This window comes from Belonocnema kinseyi, chromosome 2 (assembly GCF_010883055.1).
Source record: "Belonocnema kinseyi isolate 2016_QV_RU_SX_M_011 chromosome 2, B_treatae_v1, whole genome shotgun sequence".
Classification (NCBI taxonomy): domain Eukaryota; kingdom Metazoa; phylum Arthropoda; class Insecta; order Hymenoptera; family Cynipidae; genus Belonocnema; species Belonocnema kinseyi.
In genome coordinates, this window is record NC_046658.1 from 73101134 (window position 1) to 73128022 (window position 26889).

A 26889-nucleotide genomic window follows, 5' to 3' on the forward strand; every position below is an offset into this window, starting at 1 on the left:
ATAGTTAATAAAAAGAGTGTCAGTAGAGTGAATGAAGCCTGAAACAAAAGACCTTGGCCACTAATGGACCCAAGTGGGGAACCTTACATAACGACTTCGTGACGTTCTTCGCTTGGGGTGATTGCTAAAGATTGATCAGCAACCTGGGTCGGAGCAGTGTTGCGGAACGAACGTGTTATTTACTTAAATAGCACGAGAATTCACGCCTACCCCTAAAGGGAAATGGCTTAATGGTGTAATAATAATAATAATTCCCTTAATTTAATGTTCAGATGTGATTCTTAATTTCAGATTGCCTACTCTTCTTTTTATGACATCTTAAAATAAGCCGAATTTTTGACTTAAATTAAGTCATTGTTTCGCTGTGTGATATTAGCAATTTAGTTTCACATACTTGTGTCCACAATAATAAATATTTTTCGCTGAAACTTTGGAAAATAATGAGAAACATGAAAACGGAGGTAAATATCCTATTTTTGGTTTCACCTGTCATCATTTTTTTATTTGTTGAAACAAAAAATTGGCTATTTACCTCCGTTTTCATGCTTCTTGCGTTTACAACAGTTTCAGTGAAAAATATTTATTATTGTTTATATAAATATGCGGAAACTGAATTACTAATATCATAAGTATGTGTATATGTATATCTGTAAGGACTACATGACCTTAATTACAGAATTGTCCAAATAGATTATAGGTATATTAGTCACCTGATAATGAAACCGAACTATATTTTTGAAACGTTGTTATAATATAATTTTACATATAGACTTTGTCAGTTTAAAGTTCAAGGGCATAGTACTTATTTCTCATTTGCTCAAATCTAAATAGAGAATTTAATTAAGTGGAATCATAAAATTAAAGCTTTTAAAAAATAACTTATAAAAATATGGTGAGAAATGAATAAATAATAATGTAATTACAAAACCTGAACTTTTTTGCAACATAAATTAGTTTCCTCTTCATAGTTAGTAGTAAAAAAGTTATTCAGTCCTAAAAACTGGAATAATAACATGTAAAATGTTGTCTTTGACCGCTGCATCAGATTCAAGTTACAATGAGGTCCAGGTGCCACACGTACTCGTAAGAATAAGTTTGCTTAATCACTTAAACGTACACACCGCTAGTATACAATTTTTAAAAACTACTGAAATAAATTTTCTCGTTCAATTATTGTAAAAATAATGTAGTATATGGTTTTATTTTGCAATGACTCATTATAACGTCATATTTATTATTTTAATGAAATAAGCTGAATTGGATATTCGAAAAAAATTCTATCTTTTCACTAAAACCCCATTTCTTGAATTTTCTTTCATTAGTTATTTTTATTTGATGTCGGGCAACATAAAAAAAAGATTGATTCCAATATCATTATCGGAAGACTTCGTTGTATCCTCTATGCATTCTGACAAGTACACAAATATTCCAATAACTTTCCTCTAAATATGCGGTTCTCGAATTTTATTTAACCAATCACTTGCACTTAATGTCGCACAATATCAGAAAAAGTTTTATCCTAATATCCTTGTCGGAAGACTGCGATTTATCCACCTACACACTCTAAAATGTAGATGAAAAAAATCTGAAAAATTCCAACTTTCCTCTAAACACACAGTTCTCAAATTTTCTCTTAATAATTACTCTTACTCGATGTTCAAAAACAGAAGAAAAAATTTACCATGATATTCTTATCGGGAGTATGCGTTTTATTCACCCACGCACTCTGAAATATTTAAATAAAAATTCGAAAAAGTTAGAATTCTCCTTTAAACGTTCTGGTTCTCGGATTTTCTTTCACTATAGGTAGTTGTCGTGCCAAAAGTTAGATATCTGAAAAAAATAGTTTTTCTATGATTTTAAGAATACAAATATTATAACTGATGTAATTAAAAATAGAAAACATTATGTTTATTAAAAATGTTAAAATACACAACAAAAACAAACATTAATTTTTACCATGTTTTTTGCAATTGAATTTTTTCTGACCGTCGCTTCTTATCAATTTAAAAAAATGATTGCATTCTAATAAAAGACGGCTTATTTTCCCGGGAAAACATTCTCGATAACTGTACTGTTTCCAATTTCAATAATAGCTAAATAATTTAAAAATATCATAATTTGTTTAAAAAAAGTTTCCTTAACAAAAAATTGTTCTAACAATTTCAGATTCTTAAAATCATAGATAAATTATTTTTTTAGAAATCTGCCTTTTAGGACGACAATGACCGTAATACTTGGATTTGATCTCAGAAAACAGTAAAAAAAATATTTAACCCTATATCATTATCGGAAGACAACGCTTTAGCCAAAAACACACTCTGAAATGTGCGGAAAACTGCGTGGGTAGATATAAAGCAGTTGTCCGTTAAAAATATTGGTATGAATCTTATTCTGGTGTTGCCTAACATCAAATACAAGTGAGATTCTGGATTCCATAACACCGGATAAGATTTGCCTGGCCGCTTTAAGCCGCTCGAGTTAGCCCCTGATGGCTTGAAAATAAGTTTTCGAAAATTCTACTTTTTAACATATCACTTTGTAGGAAATTTTATGGCGTATCTTTTTTCTGTCAGCAAAAAAGTTGTGTCTTCTACTCTTTCTGTAAAAAATAAAAAAAACTTAATTTTTCAGACCAGCAAATTTACTAAATACTTTCACTTTAACTTGCTCCGAAAGACGAAGTTCTTTACAATTTGAAATGACAATATAAGAACTTGTCCTTCAAACTGTTTTTAAGATAATGTGCAATTGAAAATGTATTGGTATTGATATTGGTTATAAAAATAACGCGAAACAATTTTCAAACGCTTCGTTTATCGAGGGATTTTTTGTTCTTGAAAATTTTCACCTTAATTTAATTATTCGTTCACAAAATATGATCATTCTAATCGCATTGCTCGAGAGTGCCGTCGCGTCATATCGTCGGGCCCCTGGACTGGCATCATTTTAGTCTAATTAATTGTTTATACTATTAAATAAAAATTTGATCAAACCACAACAAATATTTTTTTATTAGGGCAAAATCATTAAGTATTTACATCTTACATTAGATATAGGTATTTACAGGGTGATTATACAAACATTCAGAGAAAATATATCTTACAACACAAATTAATTTTTTTTAATTCTGCTAAAGAGAAATGAATTTTCAACAAAAAATTCATTTTCCAACAAATAGTTTAATTATCTATCGATAGCTTATTTTTCCCTTAAAAGATTATTTACAACTTTATTTTTCTGGTTTTTATTAAAACTAAACTTGTTAGTAATTATAACACTAAGTAGTTAAAAATTGTTTAGAACATATAAAATACTTGTAAAAACAGCATGAATAGAGTTCTTAGAAAATCTTATAATGGACATAATTATATACAGTATTGTAGAGGTTAAATAAAAATGACCACATAAAAATTATAAGGAAAATAATCTTCAAAGTCAATAATTCATTTTATTCACTTTTATAAGTATTGCAATTTTTATGTTTTCAAAGGAAGTACGTACAAATACATACCTTGTTTTTCTTTAATTTTCTAATGCTATTAGCCCAATTTTCTTCACTTTTATTTGTCTTTCTACCCCCACTTAGAGTTTCTGGCAAACTCAACATTTACTTTTTTAGTTATTAATTTTCAATAGGTATAGATATATTTGCTTATAGGAATCAAATTCAGTGTTCTCTAAATTTTAAGAGATGTGTAATACTTTCTTAGCAAATCTTTAATATGAATGGAGGATACAGTCGTTCTTTGTTTGTTTATGTTGCTAATGTACACCTATTTTAAAGACTAAATGGCGCGCGGTGCAACCGGGCTCCGAAAGTTATCGCCTCACACGCGATCGGCCAAGCTCTTTGAATGCTCCTATTTTGTTGAGGAATAATTCACTTTAAATGAAACTTTTCTGAAAAGTTAATTATATTCTACTAAACATTTCTTTCGCTGACAGTTTGGGCTTACTCAAAATTCCCTCGATAAACGAAGCGTTTGAAAATTGTCTAACGTTATTTTGATACTGATTGCCAAAAAAAGGTATAATTTTTTTATGCAACAAAACCAATAAATTTTCAATTACACATTATATTAAGAACGGTTTGAAGGACAAGTTCCCAAATTTTCATTTTAAAATATAAAGAACTTTGTCTCACGGAGCGAGGGAAAGTGAAAATATTTAGTAAATTTTCTGTTCTGAAAAACTAAGTTTTTCTATTTTTTGTATAGAAACGATAGAAGACAAAGCTTTTTTGCCGAGAGAAAAAGATGCGCCATGAAAGTTCCTGCAAAGTGATATGTTAAAAAGTTGAATTTTCAAAAACTAATTTTCAAGCCATCAGGGGCCAACTCGAGCGGCCCAAAGCGGCCAGTCAAATCTAATGCGGGGATATAGAATCCGGAGTCTCAAGTGACCTTGTATTTTTGGGTTGTACTAAAAATTCGTGTACATTTCCGAGTGTGTGCGTGAATAAAATGCTGTCTTCTGATAAGAATATTAAAATAAAAAATTTGCTTGTATCGTTTTGAAATTGGTGACAAGTAAGTAGTGAACGAAAATTTAAGTACCTGTCGTTTAGAGCAAAGTTTGATTTTTCCGCCTTTTCCTGTATGTATATATTTTATATAGACAAAACACAGTCTTCTATAAGGATATTAGGCAGATGCATTTTCTTGAATTATTCGACACACAAATCAAATAGAAGTGAATTTTTGTTGCGGGTAATTTTCAAGTATATGAAGTTGAATTTTCTCGCATCAAAACAAAACAAGATTTAATAGAGTTGGCATGGTAACCATTTCCCATGTGGTGGGTAAATCTGAACACGTAAATTAAATTTTTGTTGCAGGTAAATATTACTCTGAAATCGCTGTAAAGATTATATTTCGTTTGCATGCAATCAAATAAGAGCAATTAATGAAAGAAAATCCAAGAATCGAGAGTTTAGTGATAAGATAGAATTTCTCCGAATATGAAATATAGGTTACTTCATTAAAAGAATAAATATGACGTTATAATGAGTTATTACCATTCAAATTACACAATGCTTACGATATTTGAATAAAACATTTTATAACGTAATTAAAAAAAGATTGTATTGAAGTTTATAAACTTTGTGAAAAAAATTGTGTAGTGTAACTTATTATCTTAATTAAAATTACTTACCTGTAATCTCGGGTTAACTACTGCCGTCGGATCATGTTCAGGTCCCATCTTACACGTGCCAGAGTGATGATAAATAGTGAAGGTGAAGGTCCTAACCGCACACTCCCAGTATTCATCTGATCCATGTGGAAATTTCTTACAGCCACTAATCGGCAACTCGAGCAGATTGGACCCAAATCTTTGCATGCCTCTTGTCTTGCTCACTTCAATCGCAGTCCTTACAGCTTTTACAATTACTCGTATATCTTCAGGGTCATCCAAATAATTCGGTATAATTCTAGGCTTAGTCAAAGGTCGATTGTCTTTTAAAAGAATCCGTCCTCGACTTTTGGGTCTCATCAACATGGGGAATATAGTCCATGAATGTCGCCCCTCTACTTTACTAAACAGCTCTTGCCAATTGCTTTCAGTTATTCCAACATTTTGATAATAACCACCCCCAGCAATCATAGAGGTACCAACAAACATAAGCTCGACATTGGGATAACTTTCTGTATCTCGAGGTCGATCAACGTCTACGAAAGCCAGAGCTTCTACACATCCAGGCACTGACAATGGCCCATATCTGTTGGTGAAATATTGTCGAATATATGGTCGTGCAGGATTTGTCACATCTCGTGGTAAAATCGAAACCGGCTGATCCACTAAAAATACTAAACCACCGTATGCTATATGGTCCATTAGGTTTTCTCCGACAGGTGCATTCTTGATAAGAGGTATTCCAACATCTTCCAAATGATCCTTGGGCCCAATTCCAGAAAGCATTAATAATTGTGGAGATCCAATAGCACCAGCACAAAGAATAACTTCCTTTCTAGCTCGCACTTTGATGCTAACATTCTCTTTATTAAACTGTACACCTACAGCCTTATTTGTTCTTGGATCAATGATAATTTTCTCTGCAATGCTGTTTCTTGTCAGAAAAAGATTTGACCTTTCCTTTGCTATGTGAAGATAAGCCCTGTTGGTACTTGCCCTTTCTCCATTTTTTAACGTTGCTTGAATATAGGAGAAGCCTACATGTTCCCTTCCATTATAATCAACCAGAGGATAACCCAGCTCCAATCCAGCCTCCAGGAAACCTTCTGCTAGAGGAGTGTGGTATGGTGGGTATTCAATACTCAAAGGTCCTTTAGTATTGTGAAAAACAGTGTCATTTTTATACGCAGGGATATTTAATCTCTCCAACTTCTTGAAGTAATGCAATAATTCGTTGTAGGACCAGCCTTCATTACCTAATTTTGCCCAGGTATCGTAGTCCCTCGGGTCTCCTCTGGTTGCAATCATGTAATTCAGAACACTGCTGCCTCCCATAACCTTACCTCGAGGCCAGCTGCATCTTTGATCATTCATCCCTAAGCAATATTTGTCCGACGATTCTGTTCTGTATTTCCAATTGACATCATCGCTAAATTGCAACAAGTTGACCAACAGTGGGACGTCCATTAATAAATTTTCACTACGTCCTGCTTCGATGAGTAGCACTGTGCAGTTTTTTATTTCACTTAATCTGGAGGCTATGGTTGCACCTGCCGTTCCAGCTCCAATGACGATGAAATCGTATAAATCATCTTGCTCTGGAGTTATGTCATTCAGCTCATTTCTCATATATCTTTCACCTTCTTGCAAAAACCTTAATGTTCCTGCACTGAGGCTCATGAGGTGTTCCAAAAATGGTGTATGATCCTGATTTCCATAGAGGTTTCGATAACTCTGTGGGTTGGGGCTCCGTTGGCAGACTACCAAAACGATTGCTAATACTAGACTGTGAATGAACGTCACCCTACGTGCCATCTCCCTGTCCTGTCTAAGTAGCGTATAAACAAAGAAGTCCGAGTAAGGCTTGGCTTATATAGGATTCGGTGGACTTTGTCAGGTCAACGTTGGTAGAAGTCGAGTAGAAGGATTGAATCTAATCAAATGAGGGGGAAGGTCGTTTTGAGGAATTCCTTAAAGCGATTCACTTGCACTTTTCCTGATTGTGTTGTTACAGTTATCTGGAGGTCGTGATTGTATATAGTCAATTGAAGTCCTTGTTCGTAAGTTTCGACACCAATATTTCAGATCTGAAAATTTTATGTGACACTTATATTTTGCTGTTAAGCATTAAAAAATAAACAATTCAAATTTAGTTTTATGTTCTTGAAATTAAGCACAACAATGTTCTATAATTTTTAAAAGCAAATCTGCCTTACAGATTAAGAAGTACGTATAACGTTTGGATCCCCGCTGCAGTGAGGCGCAAGTCCAGCCAGCGTGGTACAATCGACATACGCTGCGCTAATAGGTAGAATTCTACGATAAAAATAAAGGGATACATATTTCATATTCTAGCCGACAAATATCTATCTTAGGATATTTATTGAAGTTAATCTGCCAATTGTCAAAATCTGTCGAAAAATAACAGAATTTTTTTAAATGCTGTATTTTTATACTGGTTACATATATTTTTATATATTATTGTAAATGGCGGGGAAAGCCTTGATCTATCGATTGACCAAAAAATATCGAAATTTTAGAAAATGAAAAAATGGCGCCTATTTTTTTGAAAAAATTAAAACTGGATTTCCCAAATATTTAACCTCCTAAATTTGTTTATGGAATATTACGGACAATGTGCAAATGTGAAGAATATGAAGTTGCTTAGAATAACAATTCCCATGAAAAAGTCTTGTACACTTTTTAAATTCTATTGACTTAAACATTTACGAATATTGTCGAAACTATCATAGCTGTAAATTTCTTTATAGCCGAATTTGTAGTATAGATTACCTGTGCGATATGGCCGAAATTTAGTTGACCGGGCATTCGGGCAATTAATAATATATCTTATGTAAAACATAGTGAAATACTAAATTTCTATTTTTTCAATAAGCCCCTGATAACAAAATTTTATTTTGAGCTTAAAATCGTTGTGAGAGTACCTACTTTCATATCCAACGATAATATTTAATTTCAGCTAATCTTTGATAAGGCTCTTATTGAAGAAATCAATTTTTGGTATTTGAATTATTAAAATGTTTTAAAATAAATACAAACTTTTTTTTAATTAATTTTTTTTCCATAACATTTTGGTGTATTATGCATCCTTAAAGCTAATTAGAAAAATATCGCATACTACAATTTCGATTTATTTGAAAACCCCTTCACAAAATATTTTGAGCTTAGGCTAAAAATCATCGTAATGGTACCTACTTTCATATCCAACATGAAAATTTAATTTCGGAATACCTTAGGGTTAATGGTACTTCAAACCCACCATGAAATATTTAAGTAAATGAAAGGAAACCTTTTATAAAGTGTAACAGACTTTTTGATAGACATTTTAATTCTAAACAAATTTGTATTCCTTACGTTTACCATTTTTCTGAATATGTTATGCAAAAGTAAATAATTTTGATTTTTTGTTGAAAAAAATTTGGTCTAGCTAAATAAATGGTTTACCAACAAAAAATCATCAATGAAAAATGTAGAGCATAGTATCAGAAATATTCCTTTAAAAAATTTTTAATTTTAAATGTGCACTTTTTGGGAAAATCCGGTTTCAATGTTTCTAGAAAAATAGCCGCCATTTCGTCATTAAAAAAAATAAACGAAACCTTTTATTTTTATTGTAGTGTGATATATTTAAAGGCCAATTTATTCTGACACCTTCACGTGGACCTCTCTGCTTGATTTAAAATGAAATCGGTCATAAGTCATAAGGTCAATAATTTTACTCTTATTCACAATAATTAAAAACAAATATTCTAAAATTTTCTGACAACAAAAAGAAAAATATTTTGCTCACCTCTAGTGCGATTCTTTCATAACGAATGAAAATCGATTTGAACTCTTTGAAATGATTGGTTTCCGGATTTTTCTATCCTGATGCATGTTTCAATCTTCATAAAAACAATTACATATAAGTTTCATTTTATCTTATAAGAAACTTATTTCATGATTTACCCTTCTACCAGAAACACTTTACGCCAATGATACCTCAAAAGAAGCTGTGGCTTCGAGATACTATGACGGGGAAGTTTCTGGTGCCTTAAAATAGGAATTGTGGATTTGATGTTATCATCGTTTGTGAATGATTACGATCCGCACTTTAAGTTTCCATCAAGGTTAAAGTTTAATTCATTTTTTTTTAAAGTCGTAAGTTGTACAGTAATTGCATTCGCCCCACGTAAATCATCGTCACGGCGGTGTGCGTGATACAAATGGCGATTTTGCACCGATGGATCTTCATGAGAGACTAAATGGTTTTGTTTCAGAATTGCAAACGATTTTGAAATCAGTACTGTTAGTTAAAGCCCGATGTATGCATCTCACGCGAAAATTTCTTTGAAGCCAATTTACGCTGATAAAGCATTTACTTCTTTTGTTACACACGCATCATAATTTATTTCAATTATGTAATAAAGTTTGCAATGAGGAGGTTTTTTCCCTTTGATACAATTTTGTAATGTATTTTGAACCTGCCAGGGAAAAAAGTTAACGTACGTGCGGAATTTTGTTTTGATTTGTTTGTTTAAACTTTTAAATCTGTTTCGACGTATAGGCATCATTTAAAAAATCTCCTTCACAACGAAAGTCGAATTGACATTCTGAAAATATGAAAAATTCATGTTTCATAAAAAACTTTTCTTTTAGTTTCTTTGACTGAGCAATCTGAAAAGCTGCACTGTTAAAATATTTTGTGAAAATTTTCCCGTGGCTGTCTAACGTTTGACACTATTTAGATTCAACGGATTTTCAATATATACATAGAAAATACATGTTTATAAATATGTAAGATAACAATGTTTCACTGGAATGTGATCGAATAAGCATTTTAAGTAATTTGCTGGTATCGATAAACCGTCTATAATATTTTTTTCATAGTCATATTTAAATTGGATATAATTATCTAGATGATAATTGTTTCTTGGTTGCATAAACTAGGTTCTTTCGATTAAAATGTAGAAAATATTCGCTTTTAAATTAGGTTAACAAATGAAATTGATAACATTAAAAAAACAGTTAGAGATTAGATTGAAAAATTATTTGCATAACAAATTGCACATTTTAATTTGCAGGAATTATTTTATTGAAGTTTGGAATGATTATAAATACAAACAGTTTTTTTCAAACGAATAAAACCAATTTTTTATCAATAAAATAAACTATTATATGATTTTAGAGTTTAGACGATAATAATCACTTTAATATATGTATATGATTTTTTTAATTTGATCGTTTCTTAAAATGCCGAGACCTCGGATTTTTCTGTTGCAATTACTTATTTTCGAACAAAATTACAGTGCACAACATTATTCGATTGAGACGCATGTTAAAAGCAGTTATAATAAGACATATTTTTATCTGCTGCGCTTAGTTACTTTGAGCGTAATCACTTTTTCTAACATTTCACAGGCTGAGTAGTAAGCAAATAATATTGTAAGCAGTGTATAGCGATTGGGCCAACCCGAAGCGATAAGTTAACATTAATTACTGATAAAAAAGATGTAGAAAATTCAATAGCTTCTTTTGTTTTCCATCAAATAGTACATTTTTCATAATAAAGGTAAACGTGTTTATGATTTGCAGTACAAAACTATTCCATACCGTCAACCGTGGCAAATCGATACAGTTTTTTAAAAACCATTTCTTAGACGTGATGTAGAAAGTGCCTAAATTGTCTAAAAATTTTAATAGTTGTTAGTATGAGTTCTTCATGTTCTCAAGAAGATATATTTCACAGATCTTTGTAAAAAGAAAACTGGTTAATAAATGTAATAATGTCATAGGTACAGTGAAACTTTGCAATAGCCCTCCCTTCTATAGTCCTCCCGAGAATCGATGCCGCGCCGCAGGTAGGTGTGACAGGAGCTGCGTGAGGTGCGGGGGGTCGGCGGTTGTCACTCAAGCGAGCACTGAGGTGTGAACAAATAAAAGCGGAGCGGGCTATATTAATACTGATACTATAATGATAACTGTGTATTCTACACTAAATTAGTACAAAAATAAACCAGTCTATCCTAGTTAAAAGAAGAAAAAAATCAAGAATTAAAGATACCTTAACTTTTTGATTAAATGTTAATTTTATGATACATAACCTGTATTTTCTGTATTTACTATATTTACAGTGTTTAGTTACTGCTGACTATAAGACTATAAAAGTATTAAATATTGCTGTGCATATATATTTTTTAACATAGGTTACTTACCAGTAACTTAAAAACTGGGTCTCAAGAAACACCGGATTGGGATGGATTTTATTCTTCTACGGGAGGGCTTCAATCGCACCTTAGTCCTATTATTTTGGAATTACTTCTTTACGAGATACATATGAAAGTTTGGGTAGTCTATCCTTTGATTAATGTAAGATGTTGAAATTTTTAGCAATATTAGTCCCTTATAGATCAATATATATTTATTTATGTTAGTGATAAAATAGATACATTGCATGGTCTATTGAGCCCAAGATAATTTTTAAAATACAATTATCAAGCCTTTGATGATTCTGTAAAAATTATTTTATGGATTCACCTCGGAGTAGCGTTTCGTCTCGGTTTCAAAAGACACTTACTTTATTTTACAGTATCTATGCTAAGGAGCTTTTTCGTAAAGAATAAGGTTCCAAAATAAAGTAAGCGCCATAAAACAACATACAGGAAGTTGGTTCACAACTTGACTGAGCGCAGAAATAGCGAAACTGTGGCGCTAATCGTCTTTCGCCAAAATGTCAACATCCGATGTCGAAATATAAACATTCAAACTGCTTTACATGTAACACACCTAACGGAAGAATTTCAAGGGCTATGCGCTCAGAATTTAAGATTCACTTGCACTCACGGAGTAGGCCGGAAAATACGTCACCGTGGCAACCTATGCTTCGCCTTCTGTCCCGTGTATGGAATGAAGATGCATGATGAGTTCAAAACTAAGCTCACTAATTCAGAAGTGGAAATCAGTGCAGATCAGGTGAAATCACTAAACTTAGTGTCGCCTGTGTAGAAAAATGTTCTGGCGTTGGCCTGGCCCAGACCAGACTGTCTGGTCACCAGTCTTGGCATTGACCAGACAGTATGGCCTGGGACTGTTCGAAAATGTAACGTTTTTCTTGGCTAGCCCCAGGCCAGACCGTTTGGTCAGCCGCTAGGTATGGGCTGGTCAGCTGCGAGTTATTGACTGGCTCACAGCTTGCGACACTTGATCGACAAAAACTAGCAGTGTGTCAGAGAGGTCAGAGTCAAAGTCATGTTGTGACTGCATCTGACAATTTAATTTTTCTAATGACTTGGGAAAATATCATTTTTCACTATAAGCATACGTGGTTAAAAAAATTTCATTATATGCGCATTGTAACTTTTTCGGAATATGTCAAAATAAATTTACTGATTGAACTTAGATTTGATTTGTTTTTGGCTTGCTGATTAGTGCCAAACCTGACCAGACCAGTATGTCATGGTGTTAAGAAAAAGAAGTCTTGCGTTGCTAGTGTGAATTTCTTATGTTCTATCATTTTAAATACCATATCAATTTTTAAAAATAAGTTCCAAACAAAATTTGTGGTTCGAACTCAAGATTTCTGTTGTTCTTGGCTCGCTGATCAACGCCAGGTCTGGGCCAGATCAGATCTTCCAGACCGAACTTACCATTGTTGATATTGTCTAACTGACCGGCGCCAAACCCGAGCCAAGCCATTCTTTGAAGGTAAAAAATAGTCTTGTTTTGATAGTCTGAATTTCTTATTTTCTATCGTTTCAAACACCCTGTAACTTTTTTGCAATATGTCAGAAAAATTGGCTGATCGAAATTAGAACTTTTTTTGATTGTCGGCTCGCTGATCATCGCCAGTCTTAGGGAAAACCAAACATTCCAGACAAGACGGTCTAGATAAGGTCAGACCTCGGCCAGACTAGCATCAGACCTGGATCAGGTCAGATCTTCCAGACTGGACAGTCTAGATAAATCCAGACCTGGGGCAGACTGCCAGGACATTTTTCCACACGGACGTCTTATTTCAGAGTGAATCGCCCCTCGTAAGAATTTGATAGAAATGATAGAAGCTTTGATTTTTTTGGTGAATTTCCTGTTGAACATCTGTATTTTACTAATTTACGTGTTATTTTATGAGTTTAGGTATGCATAATAACAGTACATAATATAAATATAAAGATAACAAAAGTATCAAATATTTTTATCATAAATTAGATATTCTTTTACACGTAATTTATACATGTTTAATTTAGAACTACGAAAATAAATGTTTATATCGCTTTAATATTTCATAAATTTGAATATAATCGAAAAAGTTCATGAATTCTGATATTTTATTTAAATAAAAAGAAGGTAACTGGACGAAAGGCGATCAGCGTTACAGTTTCGCATTTTCCCCGTTGAGCCAAATTGGAAACTATGGTCATAATAATCGCCAAACGCCCCTGGATTTAATGAAGATCTCACTTATTAGAATAAAACTTACTTAAAAACTTGCTTTGAATAAAAAATAATTTATCTCAGTTCTTCTCTGTTATTTGATTAATAACATTGAAATTTATATGAATTTTCTTGAAAAATCGAAAATTCAAATTTAATAAGTACAAAGAATGATGAAAATTCAATAATTCTATTTTGCGACCAAACTTTGCAAGATACGAAAAAAGTAGAATAGAGAAAGATTTTGCACCGCAAAAAGATCTACAAATTTGTTATTAATCATTTTTTGTAGGGCGTGGAGATCTTGCTTTTTTCGTGAAGTTCACAATCGGAAAATTGCAGTTGTCGATGCTTTAACCTTTAATTTTCAAATGCCTATGCACAAATGTGGGGCTAGTACAAAGAGCGCGAAGTGCCAGATGCAACACACGCGCGCTCAAACTTGCGAGCAAAGTGAGCGGTGGGCTCAGCGTGCGATGAGAATGTGGCTGCGCAGCGGGCAGATTAAAACAAATACTACTACACCTATAAGTCTGTTTCATAGGGTCCCACAAAAAACTCTATAAGTAAAAAATTGGGTTTTGCGAGTTTTTGGCACTAATTATAATTTTTCGGGGTTTTAAATACAAATTGTTTGTAATACATAAAATACTACTTTTTACTGACATAATTGTTTAAGAATTTTGTATTCTTTTTAATAACATTGTCTTGAATAATGTTATATCTTTGCGTTTTTTCCTAAATTTTTAGCTTTTTGTTCATTTTTTACTTATAGTGAATAATTAGTGCTATTGAGAAAAAAGAACTGTTTTATCAAGTATTTATTGTTTATAACTATCTTCTATGTTAATGCTAGATATTTGCGGTTTTTTGTTAAAAAATTAACTTTTCTTTGGCTTTTTAGTTATAAACAAATAATAAACAAATATAAGAGATAATAATTTAGTAAACAATCTCTTTTTTTTGTGAATGTATTTTACTGAAATAATACAGATATTTGTAAAATTAATATCAGACTTTAATTTTTACTAGTCACGCAAGTCAGAAACAATATTTACTGCAGGTAGTTACAGAGTATGGGAAGCAATTTCCTGACTGCAGTAAGTCTACCTTGTCCCGTGAGATGTTATTAATCAATTAATTATATTATGTAGACCATTTTAATCTCTATATCTTACTTTATATGATCTTATTTGAATTACATGTATTTTCTTCAAGATAGGGATAGTAGTAGTAGAGGTTGGGGTTAGTAAAATATGTACAATTCCAAATTTTTCTTTTATGCTTTGCAATAAACTTCGTGTTGCAATTGAAAACATAATTTTTACAAGTCATTTACAGACTTACTCGTTCCACCTAATCTTAATTATTCCATTCTTTGTTTCCATCTCTACTGCATGATAGGTTTTTTGTTTAAATTGATGATATTAAAACATTGGCAACAGAATAAAACTAATTCACTGAGTGCAAAGTGGACAAAAGTAAATTTTTTCGAAAAACCCTCAACTATCTAACATGAATATAGTATAAGGTACTTATAAACATTAATAATTTGTTTAAACAATTATTTTTGATAATTTGCAATAATTATTACCTCACTCTAAGTATACAGTGGACACAAAGTTGTAAGTTTCAGAAAAAACCGCAAATATATCTATAGCTTAACTATAGGAGACGATATTTATGAACAATAATCATTTGTTTAAACAACTAGGTTTGTTAAATTGCAATAATTATTACCTTATAATAATTGAAAAGTGGAAAATTATAGAAAAACTGCAGATCTCTTGCAGTATTCTAAGAGAATATTGTGATTAATTTTTTAAAACAGTTATATATGTTAAATTTAATTTTTTTAAAAATCATAGGGGGGTGATATTAAAAAAAAAACAAATTTTGTTCGAATTTTATGGCCATTTGAGAAGAGAAATGTTTTTTATTTGAACTCGAATTACTTACTAAATGATAATTCTAAATAAAATTGATAAAAACGAATTTTTTCTTATAGGAAATACGTGTTAAACTTCATGGGGAAGGGGGGGGGGGGGGGGGGGGGGGGGGGGGGTGCGGAACCTGTAAATATCATTTGAAAAAATGTATTTTTTTGTGTATTGGAACAAATTTGCAAGTGATGTGCATTAAAATCATTAAAAAAATGTTGACCACCCTCCTGTCCTGTGGCCAACCTTCCGTTGATGCTGCGAAACAAAGTAAGCGACATGTGTGTAGTTACTGTATCTTGATTTCTTATTAATTTTTTTGAATGCACTTACTTTGTTTCGAATCTTAAAGCACTTTTATAAAATACACTAATATACGAAATATTACTGTGTACGAGTATTATTTATTATTTTTATATTACTATTTGTATAGGTAAAAAGAGTAAAGTGCTGTATCATTTAACTAAACTTAAAAAAATCCACGGTGGCAACGAAAGTTCGTAGTCTACTAAATTTACCGCATTAGAAAACTTATCACCGCGAAATTTGTCGGAGGTCGTTACTCGACCTATTAACTAACGACAACTGCTCTTGCAAGGGGAATAGATAAATGAAGCATCAAGCGTTGATTGACAACTAGATGGACAGAAACAATTTCCATTTGCATACCAACCTATGTTATTCCTCTATTTTACTAATCCACAACAGCAGTTCGAAATCTTGTTTTGAAAGTAACTTACAATTAACTGTGTTTCTCAATTGTACATAATTAATCTTTCTTCCTTATTAAAATTAGAAGAATAAGGTTCAACCTTCACAAAGAGATAGCTCCGTAGTTAAATTCGATTATCCTGTAAAAATTACTTAAAAGTGAGTATCTTGGGGGGGGGGGGTTGTATTGGGTGGAAAATAATGCATTTTGAATCAGTTACAAACATTTTAATTTCATTTAATTAAATCATACAATTAACATAACTAGTACCTATGAATATGTATATAAATTGTTTTTGATTCTTCACGACTTTATGGCACGCAGATCTATTACTATACCTGAGATTTTGTTCTCTTTAAATAATTAAAAGTAATTTCTGTATGCTTAATGTAAATTTTAGATCGACGTTTTAATTGGTTGCTATCCTCTGTCAAATTGCTTTATATACAATATTTAATTCTAGGTTTCTTGTAATATTATATCATATAAAGCATTATTTAGTTAACTTGCTCTAAAGTTTTATTTGTCGTATCGACTTCAGGTGCTCATTTTATGAGCATTCTTTCAAAATTAAAAATTAAAAATTAATATACTTTGTTTTCTACTAGAATGTATTCCTTGCGTAGGTCGCATAATTCGTTTTTTGTTACAGGAATATTTCTTTTTAATTACACTATCATCCAATTATACAAGTTTTAGAAGTTATTTGAACAATATTAGAAATGTCTATTTATTTATTTTTTAAACATCGTAAGTTTTGTAGATCAATCCATTCGCATTTAAAGGATGAATGTTTGAAGGGTGGCAGTTCAGAACATTTTGTGAAGTCAAAATCACCACTTAAAAATGAAACCAATATTTACTCTAGTGGCGAAGTGTAACTTATTTTCGATCAAAAGGTTGGCTATCTAGTTCTACACTGCCACCCTTTATTTGTTCTCGACATGAATGTTAAAATGTAATAATTGTCTATTTTGAGATATTCAAGAAAAGAATAAAGAGGACATTTCATGACTTAATCTATGCAGAATGCACATACACACTTAAAAAACGCATACATCCAGTCAATTTTGTATAATACATCATATTAGATGCATCTTAGCTGAAATGTATTTAAATATAACTATTTTGATAAATTTAAAATCGTCACCACTACAAAGCTTCCTCTTTGAATAAGCAAAAAGCAGTAGATAGTAAATGAAAAGTTTAAATTATTACCATATATACAAGTTACACCTAGACTGTGGAAAATAAATATATAATTCCTAATTAAAAAAGTGGAGTCAATTATATTATTATTATTATTATTATTAATTCAACTTTTGTGGGACATTTCGTTCTATGGAATGAGATCTGTACCCATCATCATGTCGTTGATAATCAATCATTTATAATCTACATCCACACGGAGAAAAATGAATATTTACCAGCAACAGATATAGATTTTTATGCTTTAGAATAGCCATTACTCTCTAAACCTGAATTAGCGATAAGTATACCGCTAATTCAAATTAGCGTATATCTGATCCTTTAATATCTAGGATTTAACATTTATTTTTCTTCGTAAACATTCATCAACATAAAATTGATATATAATGACCTAAATGTCAATTATTGTCTTGTTTATTATTTTATACTTAGTACTAAAATTTTGGTAAGTGTTTTTTCATATCAAAAACGTACACTAATTTGTCATGTTTATTATCATGGCTAGATAATAGAATTTCACAGTTTCGAACCTACATTAATTTTTACCCGAGTACGTCGAACTGATAACACTTAACTAAACTTTAACTATCGCTCATCTAAGAAGAGAAAGTCTTCTGTTATCGATTCCTCTTTAACTTAATTAAAAAATCGACTACCTATAGATTAGGTTATCTACCTGTAACCGCTAGCTAACCAGTCACTTTTGATAAGATCAGCGCCTTTCTCGCCAATCATGATAACAGGTGCGTTCGTATTTCCGCTGCATATCGTTGGCATGATCGACGCGTCTATGACTCGCAAACCACTCACACCGTAAATTCTTAATCTTGAATCCACGACCGCTTCTGGATCACTAGGGGGTCCCATTTTAGCTGTACCAACTGGATGATAAATGGTCATAGATATGTGCCTAATGTGGCACTCCCAATATGCATCTGAGCCGAATTTCAGATGCCTACATCCAGGAAGTTTGATACGATGTACTCTGGAACCGAATTGCTTGAAAACTTCCGCTTCGCTGACTCTCATGGCGATTTTTGCACCTTCGACTAGTGTAGCAATATCGAAGGGATCGTCAAAATAATTTGCATTAATCACAGGATTTTGGAAAGGATTAGAACTTCTCAATCTAATAGTTCCACGTGATCTAGGCCTTAATAAAAGGGGCATAATCGTCCAAGCATCTCTATTGGAGATAGGTCTAAAAACAGTGTTGTAGACCTCATCTGTTATGCCAAGAACTTTTCTAACTTGGACTCCAGCATCTGAACTTATAGAGGCTGGAGCCATGTGGAATTGTATGTCCGGAAATAAACCACTTTTATTTGCATATTTGGTATTGACGAAAGCATAGGCTTCAACTCCACCCAGAGTTGACATTGGCCCTCTGCCGTTGACCACGTAGTGCATCGTCATTGGCGTTGGTTGGAAACGGTTTTGAACTATAGACACTGGTTTATCTATAAGGAAAGTTAGTCCTCCCATTCCTACGTGATCCTGCAGATTGTCCCCTACCCTTAGGTCCTGTAAAACAGAAATGCCAACTTGATGAAGATGCTCCCTTGGTCCGATTCCGGACAGCATCAAAAGTTGGGGACTGTTAACGGCACCCGCAGAAAGGATCACTTCCTTCCTTGCTTTGATGAACTGCTTTCTTCCGTCACGATAGAACTCTACACCCGTAGTTCTCATTGTTAGCGGATCAATAACGATCTTTGTCACGTGAGCGTTCATAGCCGTGTGCAAGTTTCTTCGAAGTCTCACTGGGCGGATAAAGGCTTTCGCTGTGGAACATCTTGTACCGCGTCGAATTGTACCTGTGGACATAAAATTTGAGTTGTGATGTTGATAGATCTTCTTTGGTTGTTTGATATTACGAGTATATCTGAACCATTAGAAAGTATAATTTATATAGGATTTATTTGACATATTCTCTTATCAGAAACAAAGTAAGTTCCAAATAAATTATCGTTCAATCCGTGACATTGAAAACTGTTTCAATATGTAAATCATAAATAACTTTTTGTTCACGGGAAAAGTTCTAGCTATAGCTTCAACTATACCATAAAGTGTGACGTTCCGCAATTAAAAGGTCCACTTTTTTCACAGGTATGGTTATATAGCCAGATAAATTGTCGACATTTTATGCCAAGAACGAAAATTTTAGGTTGAAAAATGAATCACTGGGGCAATTTTGAAATTGGAATTTCCAAAACCGCTTTTAAAAAAAAACACATTTAAAGTTGGCGAGTGCTAATCACACATATGTTGTGCGCTTTCTTCAAACATAAAATTTACCTACTTCTCGTCTCTTCCGGAACATAAGTATGTAATCGTTTAATAGAACATGAATTTAAGTATAATTATCCATTCAAACCCCAAAATCGATATTTTTACCTTTGTCCACAAAAACGAGAGGATCTCTTAAACTACGTGACCGAGTAAGTGAGCTCCTAACTTCCGGAACGTCACAAGTGTTTACATACCTTGAGCAATCATAAATCCGGTCTGAATTTCACCATTGATATCTCTATTTTCATATCCAATTTCCATTCCCGCTTGTACAAAAGCTACTGATAAGGGCGTCTTCCATGGTGATTCCTGAACAGTTAAAAATCCCCCAGATCCATGGTATGGATTATTCTTCAAGTAAGGATTCCGATTATCTTCAGATTTCTTAAAATAATAGAGAGCTTCATCATATCCCCAACCTGGATTCCCTAGAGATTCCCAAAGATCATAATCGTGTTTATTTCCTCGAACATAGAGCATGTAATTTAGTACGCTAGAACCTCCTAGAACTTTTCCTCTGGGCCAGTTGCACCTTCCATTATTCATAGCCAAACATGCCCTTCCAGTTGGTTCCGTTTTGTACTTCCAATCCAATTTCGTTAATTGCAAGTAAGCAGCTAATGAAGGAACGTCCGTGATTTCGTTTTCGTCGGGTCCAGCCTCTAATAAAAGAACGTTCCAGTTGGGGATTTCTGATAATCGGCTGGCTACCACTGCACCAGCTGATCCTCCACCAACTACTATAAAATCATATTCTGGATCCAGAGGATATCTATTAATTGGCCTGCTTTCGGGATCCAGTTGGTCATAGTGGTAGTAAGAAAGTCCTGCGATTAATAGAGGTACGAACCATAGACTCGAACCCACAAGACCGAGAGCTCCCTTTAAAGCTGTTGTGACAACTATAGCACTGAAAACCATTTCTATCACCCTCGTTGAAACTTCTTTTCATTCCCATAAATAATTTTAAATGCGTGTAGAATAATTTTATTTTGAAGAATCTTTTCCTTCTGGTTGTTATCGTGGACACAAATCTGGAGGCCTCGACTTTATTCTTTTAAGACGTCGCTCTTCACTTGGACTGTACATCGTATAATTGATAATTCTGGGCACCCCGTCCTTTGAGTTTGGATTTTCTAAAAATGAGTAGATTTGCGTTAGTTATTATTAGCTTGTATCTAATAAGACTGATTTTCCGAAAACGCCCCCTCAAAAATTTTAATTGCCACTATTTCGGGATTCTACTTCAGAACCTTAAAGAAAAACGCAAGCATTTTTTAGAAATATTTTAAAAACATCGATTTTAGGAAAAAATTCAGAGGGTTCAGGCATTTAGCCGAATGCCGAGACTTTCAACCGACTGCCGGAAGGTAAACAATGATTTATTTGTTAAATTTGCCCAATTATAATTATATTAATAATATTATTAATGTTCAATAATAAAGAAAAAGGTAACTAAGAAAATAATCATTAAATTGAAAAACCTTTGTTTCAATTCAAAAATTAATTAATGAATTTATAATTTATGTTAATAATTACGAGGGCAATAATTATTGTTGCATGATTATGTCCATTCATATTTGTTTTAATTATCATTATTTACTACATCTTCAATACGTTATGTATTATTATTGTGTATTATTACTTATTTTTATTTAGTAGTGAAATTTCTCGTCATTCAATAGAATGCAGATGTTATTGATACCAATTAAATTCTAAACTTAATAACGATTTATAAATGACATCAGTCTGCTATCGATCGTGAAGCGAGCAGTAGGAGCGACCGAAGATTTAACAGTATTATTGTGGGTGAGTGCATTGTAAACAGGATTGAGTTTGACGAAAAATTAAAGAAATACTATAATTATCGAAAAACAACAACCCGGAATATGTGGAGCGAAAGTCAATTAATTAAAGTCAAAATTTTGCTATTTTGATTTTCCAAGACCGAATTTCAAAATAATAATACAGTTTTCTTTGTATTTATTTTATACGTAGATCTTTCACCTTGAAAATTTTATTTTGTGTAAGAATAACAAGAGATTACCTGAAAAATTAAGGGACAGTTGTTTATTTCTTAGTGAATTTTAATTTTAATTTTTTAGTCAATGTCTCAACTTACCATTTAACATGCACCATTTCTACAAAAAATGCGTTCAGATTTAAAATTATGCCATTAACTTATTTTAGTGACTGAATTGCAACATAAAAAGGAAATTTTTATTTTCGAAAGCTGTGAAAACATGAACTTGAATTAAAAGACTTTTTTAAGTATATGACATTAAATCATTATTCTTATCTATTGTTTTTTTAAAGCATATTTCATTAAGGAAGTACCCTCGGTACGTAGCAAGTCAGTTGAGAGAACGCTTCGATTTGTCATTGACTCATACGGTCACAGTCCTAAGTTTGGCAACGTTACGTGTGGGTACGCGAATTATTCGAAATTCGCGTATAAACTAAAGCACGTTGGAACGGAAACGACATTGCCATACCTTCAGTTCACTGATGTCAGTAATTCATTTACGGTATAAATAATTACTTTTTTATTCTTATGGGGTCTGAATGATACTTTTCGAAGCAGATATGGATTTCGGATAACATTCTACATATGTCAGAATTATTTCAGAATTTTTTCATTTTTCAACCTTTTTATATATTTCCAAAACTACATCTTCTCATAAGACCAGATGTTATTTTCAATAATTGATTTCTCGACTATGAAGCTCTGAAAGGTTTCAAAATTTTAACCAGAGCTTCAGTGCATTTTAATACAACTGTCATCTAGATATCAAACGATTCTCATTTGTAATTCTATTACCGAGGGTACTCCCTTAATTAGATGAAAGGGAAAATAAAAGTAAAATGTTAAATAGCCATTTAACGTGCTTTAATACTTGTGGTCGGTTTCCTGTAATTGTTTAAAACGTGCCAGGTTATCAGAAGAACATCTGAGTATTGGTCTGAATGCCTAAATAAACCAGGCATTTGAACGCCTGGTATAGATTTCGTTCAAAATTCTTCTAAATGCTGGCAATCGGTTGAACGCCATGGCAGACGGCTGAATGCCTGAATCCTCTAAATGCCTACTACATATACATATAAAATAAAACTTTAAAACTTTATAAAATTTTGTTGTTGTTAATTTGTTCCGTACATAGTTTTTCTTTAGGGCTAAAAATGAAACTCCAGGAGCAGTGACAAGTTAAAATTTAAAGGTTTTGTTTTCGGAGGTTTATCCTTTCAAAAAAGTATTGAATTTATGATCAGTAGAGAAAATTGGTCTCCCAAAAGCATAATCTTACCGATCTAAAAAATTGTTTTGCCATAAAGTATCCAGTCATCTTCATTTCAAACTTGAATTAAATTTTTTTTTATGTTATACTTGTACGTGTCTGTTATGTGAAAATGGAACTATTTAAAAAACTTCAATAGAAAAGGATAGAATTAGAATACTTTCGCCAATTATTAGGCGAGGTCAAAGAACTTGCAGACAATGTTTAAATTACCATGTTTATATTAAAATACTTCGAAGTTTATCAACAAATCTAACTACATTTGCAAAATGCGAGAAGATGGTTATTTATTATCTGTGGCTTACAGATTGGTGACAGTAATTCTCGTAGTTTGTAAAAGAATTGCATACCATTCTGGAAAAAAGGAAAATACGTCAAAATATACTGCAGAAAGATTGCAGTTCATCTTAAAATAAAAAAGTGAATGTCAAAGTTACTACAAATTGCGGTCAAGATTATGAAGAAATACTGTTGTGGTAACGTGTAGATAGAAACTAGTGCATCAGATGGTGGTATTGGTATATAGGCTATTTTCACATATGTAATTTAGGATTCCATGTCTGCAACACATTCCGGAAATTGCAAGCGTTGATTGAAGCGGCTTAAGAATTTGAATATTTCGTGTTGTATTTATTTGAAAAGTTTTTGAAACAGCTAGGGAAACAAATAAAGGGTCAACAAACATTTTCATTGTTTAAAATGAGATAAAACAAATTTCATATCAATGGCTTTCTGTGTGCCCGTTCCCGACCCAACCAAAAGTAATTTTGCAAAACTTTAATGTTACGTTTTCGTATAAACTGGCGTGTCTTTAGTAACAAATAGGAAATTCATTTACTTTTTGTGATATTAATAAATCTATATGTCAACCTGGTCATATTCATTTAATTTTCGCAAATCTTAAGATAGAATAGGAAGTTGATTGTGTCCGTTAAATTCTCTAAAGTTTTCATCCTATATTTTAGTAATAAAATACGCATTTATCAAATATGCTTTCACGTGATTAATGTCATTTGGGTATAAATAATATCTACTTTCTAATAATAACTTAATTGAAAAAATTCGGCTTACGACGGACGATAATAGTGAAGGAAATGTATTTATAATTCGACAATATCATTCATGTTCTGTACTTGCATTCTGTATGCATTTATTATTTTGTATAAATATATTTTTCAATTAGATTTATAACCTTGAAAAGTATGATTGCTTTCATAAAAGTATGCTTACAATATTTTTAAAAAAACTTTCAAAACCGATCCTTTAGGACCATGTATATTATTCTCATCAATCATAAATCGATAGGTACTTGAAAATAGAATCCTATTATCATATATTTTTTCATACAATCTAAATATAGTAAATCTTAAAATATGTGAAAATGACCTATATTGGTGTTTAGTTCAAGTGTGCTAACATTGGAATTCTGAAAGCCAAGTACTCTGAATTTTTTTAATATGCGTAAATGCATGAAAGCGTGAAATATAAAATTTTGTTGGTGTCTATTTGTGGCCATTATGAAAAGTTTTCGATGGATTCTTAGAATTTTATAGCATTATCACTGTCATAAAGTTAAAGGGAAATTAAAGTGAGAAAAGAAATCTGATTCACTTACCCTAACCAATCACATATTCGTATTGATATTTGCAACCGTTCGCTTTCGTTTAAATTGCCAGTGGTGCCTTCTTTCTCATAAATTTCTCGATCAAGGCGTATCCTGCTGCTGAAACGCAAATTTAAATATTATTTTTTGTATGTATATATTTTAAGTGTATCTTTACTGTTTGTGTTTCAATATATTTAATGCTTGCCTGACATTTTCATAAATGAATGTAATACTTTCCATTTGCATACTCATCAACAAATAAAAAATTAAAATAACTATGTAGTTCGCAAGGATTTATATCCTTATATCGACGCATGGCTAGATTAAGGTGTTAGTTCCGAATCTCCTTGAAGAAGGTTTTGGTTCGCAGTTCTTTTCAAAAAAGGGTTTGTTCCGAGTTTTTTAAAGAATAAGTTGTTGGTTCGGTGAAGTATTTTATTCTTGAAATTTTGTAGTGGTACCGCTGGCACACGGGCAAAATCTAGGATAATTATAGTTTTCGTACATTAATAAATACTTCTACATGTATCTCTTAGAGAAAAATTCTTGCATTTAAAACAATAAACAGTGTTAAATTGCATTAATTCAATTCACTTCTACAATTTACTTGATCCTACTGTAAAATATTGTATTTTTTACTTAAAATAAACTACAAATTACATTAATTCAAACAAAACAAATTCATCGACAAAATTACTCCTGATTCAGATTATTTTGTAATTACCGTTATCGTGAATTTGAGACGTTACTCAATGTTCAGGTCAATTAAAAGACAAAATTAAATCTAACATATCTTCTTCGATTTACAGACAACATATTTTATCTATTACTCACCGAATTACATAGCATAATACAATTAATTCATTGTATGAATTATAAGCTTCTTTGCAAAACTCGGAACGAATACCTTTTTCAAAATAATCCGAACTCAGTCCCCGAATATAAATTACGAAAATTAATAATATTTCATATTATTATTCAAGATCAATGTTCATGTAAGCCCCGTAAAAAGAGATCTTACTCATGAAAAAACCGTGAAAAAAAACCTTATTTGTGAAAAATCCTTGAAAAAAGACCGTATTCGTTAAAACTTTTAATTAAACTGTTTTATTCCAAGAAAAAACTATACTAATAATTTTGCCGCAAAAAAAGTATTATTGGTGGACTATGCAAAGAACTATAAATATATATTTAAACAATCATAAATATTATAAATGATAAATTTTCAATTATAATGAAAGACGCACTTTTAAACTTTCATTACACAGTAACAAAAGTATTTATCTTATGAATATTTTAACTTATCGAGTTTTGCTTAACAATATTTATGAACTTTGGTTCAGTCAAATAATTATTTTTGTAAATTATTATATTAAATTCACGGTTCACTATTGTAATAATTGTTCATCATACTGGTAAAATCAAATTGTCGAAACATCGGATGACATTGATGGAAAATGTATTTCAATTATTTGACTCAACTAAAGTAGATAAATGATATCGTAAATTTTAAAACAATTGTGCAAAGAGCAAGAAGAACTTTATAGACATAGAAATAGTGATTATTCCATAAATTTGTTGTAGAAGTTGTAAAAGCGTTTACCAATCTGTATTTTTTTACAGTGTTTGCTGAGATATATTTTTGTTCATCGGATTTTATAGAGATGAGTTTTTTTTCATGGCGTTATGATAAGAAGTGTTTTTTCACAGCGATATTATTTGCTGGTTCGTTCTCCTAAGCACCGGGGATATATAATTTCGATAATGATGCTACTTCATGGGTTCATAACATTACGCGTAGAATGATATTTAATTTCGTACAACACTGAAATAAGATTAATTCAAAAGACAAATGATTGATTCATAAATTTAAATATGCAATTTCACTGATTCAAATCGATATAGATGATGGATTACTGCGAATCAAAGAAGTAACTTTTTGAAGCGTGAAATCTGACTGGTTTAAATGCATGGAGTTGGTAGTGCTAATAGAATCTTATTTTATAAAAAGAGAGAAATGAAGGACGAATAATAAAGAAAGCAAGAAAGTTGGAACGTTGTTATATGGTTGGTAGTGTTAATAGAATCTTAGTTTATAAAAAGGGACAAAAGAAATAGGACGAAAAATAAAAAAAACAATAATAAAAAAAGATGGAGATGCCGGGGATCGAACCCGGGGCCTTTCACATGCAAAGCGAACGCTCTACCACTGAGCTACATCCCCTTTCTCTTCTGGTCCTTTAAAGTAAAAAAAACTTGATTGATCGA

General features: G+C 32.0%; 3 protein-coding genes and 1 non-coding gene across 6 annotated transcripts in view; 1 reads left to right on the forward strand and 3 right to left on the reverse strand.

Moving 5' to 3' along the window:
* Positions 1-26889, forward strand: part of LOC117166834 (flotillin-2) — a 342246-nt gene that overhangs the window by 33048 nt on the left and 282309 nt on the right. The window lies entirely within an intron of this gene.
* Positions 1451-6928, reverse strand: LOC117166833 (glucose dehydrogenase [FAD, quinone]-like). Its single transcript, XM_033351168.1, has 2 exons — positions 5158-6928; positions 1451-1833 (listed from the first exon to the last, which is right to left on the reverse strand). The coding sequence occupies exons 1-2, from the start codon at positions 6814-6816 to the stop codon at positions 1801-1803; spliced, it is 1692 nt and encodes a 563-aa protein (XP_033207059.1). The 5' UTR covers positions 6817-6928; the 3' UTR covers positions 1451-1800.
* LOC117166829 (glucose dehydrogenase [FAD, quinone]) overlaps positions 16471-26889 on the reverse strand; it is a 20704-nt gene continuing 10285 nt past the window's right edge. The window contains exons 2-4 of one of the 3 annotated variants that reach the window (XM_033351162.1): positions 24631-24735; positions 19914-20855; positions 16471-19244 (exon numbers count right to left, since the gene is read on the reverse strand). In XM_033351162.1, the coding sequence (XP_033207053.1) occupies positions 18100-19244; positions 19914-20640 (1872 nt within the window). In that variant the 5' untranslated portion in view covers positions 20641-20855; positions 24631-24735 and the 3' untranslated portion in view covers positions 16471-18099. Of the gene's footprint in view, positions 19245-19913; positions 20856-23024; positions 23140-24630; positions 24739-26889 lie in introns of those variants that run through there. The other 2 variants (XM_033351161.1, XM_033351164.1) reach the window with 2 other exon arrangements.
* Trnaa-ugc lies at positions 26774-26845 on the reverse strand. Its single transcript has one exon. It is a non-coding gene; the product is annotated as a tRNA-Ala (tRNA).

Excerpts from the sequence above, each read along its gene's own strand:
- LOC117166833 (XM_033351168.1), bottom strand. The coding sequence starts at position 6,816 with ATGAGCCTCAGTGCAGGAACATTAAGGTTTTTGCAAGAAGGTGAAAGA. Across the intron at positions 1,834-5,157 it reads TAGTTAACCCGAGATTACAG|ATATCTAACTTTTGGCACGA; the intron begins GTAAGTAATTTT and ends TATTTTTTTCAG.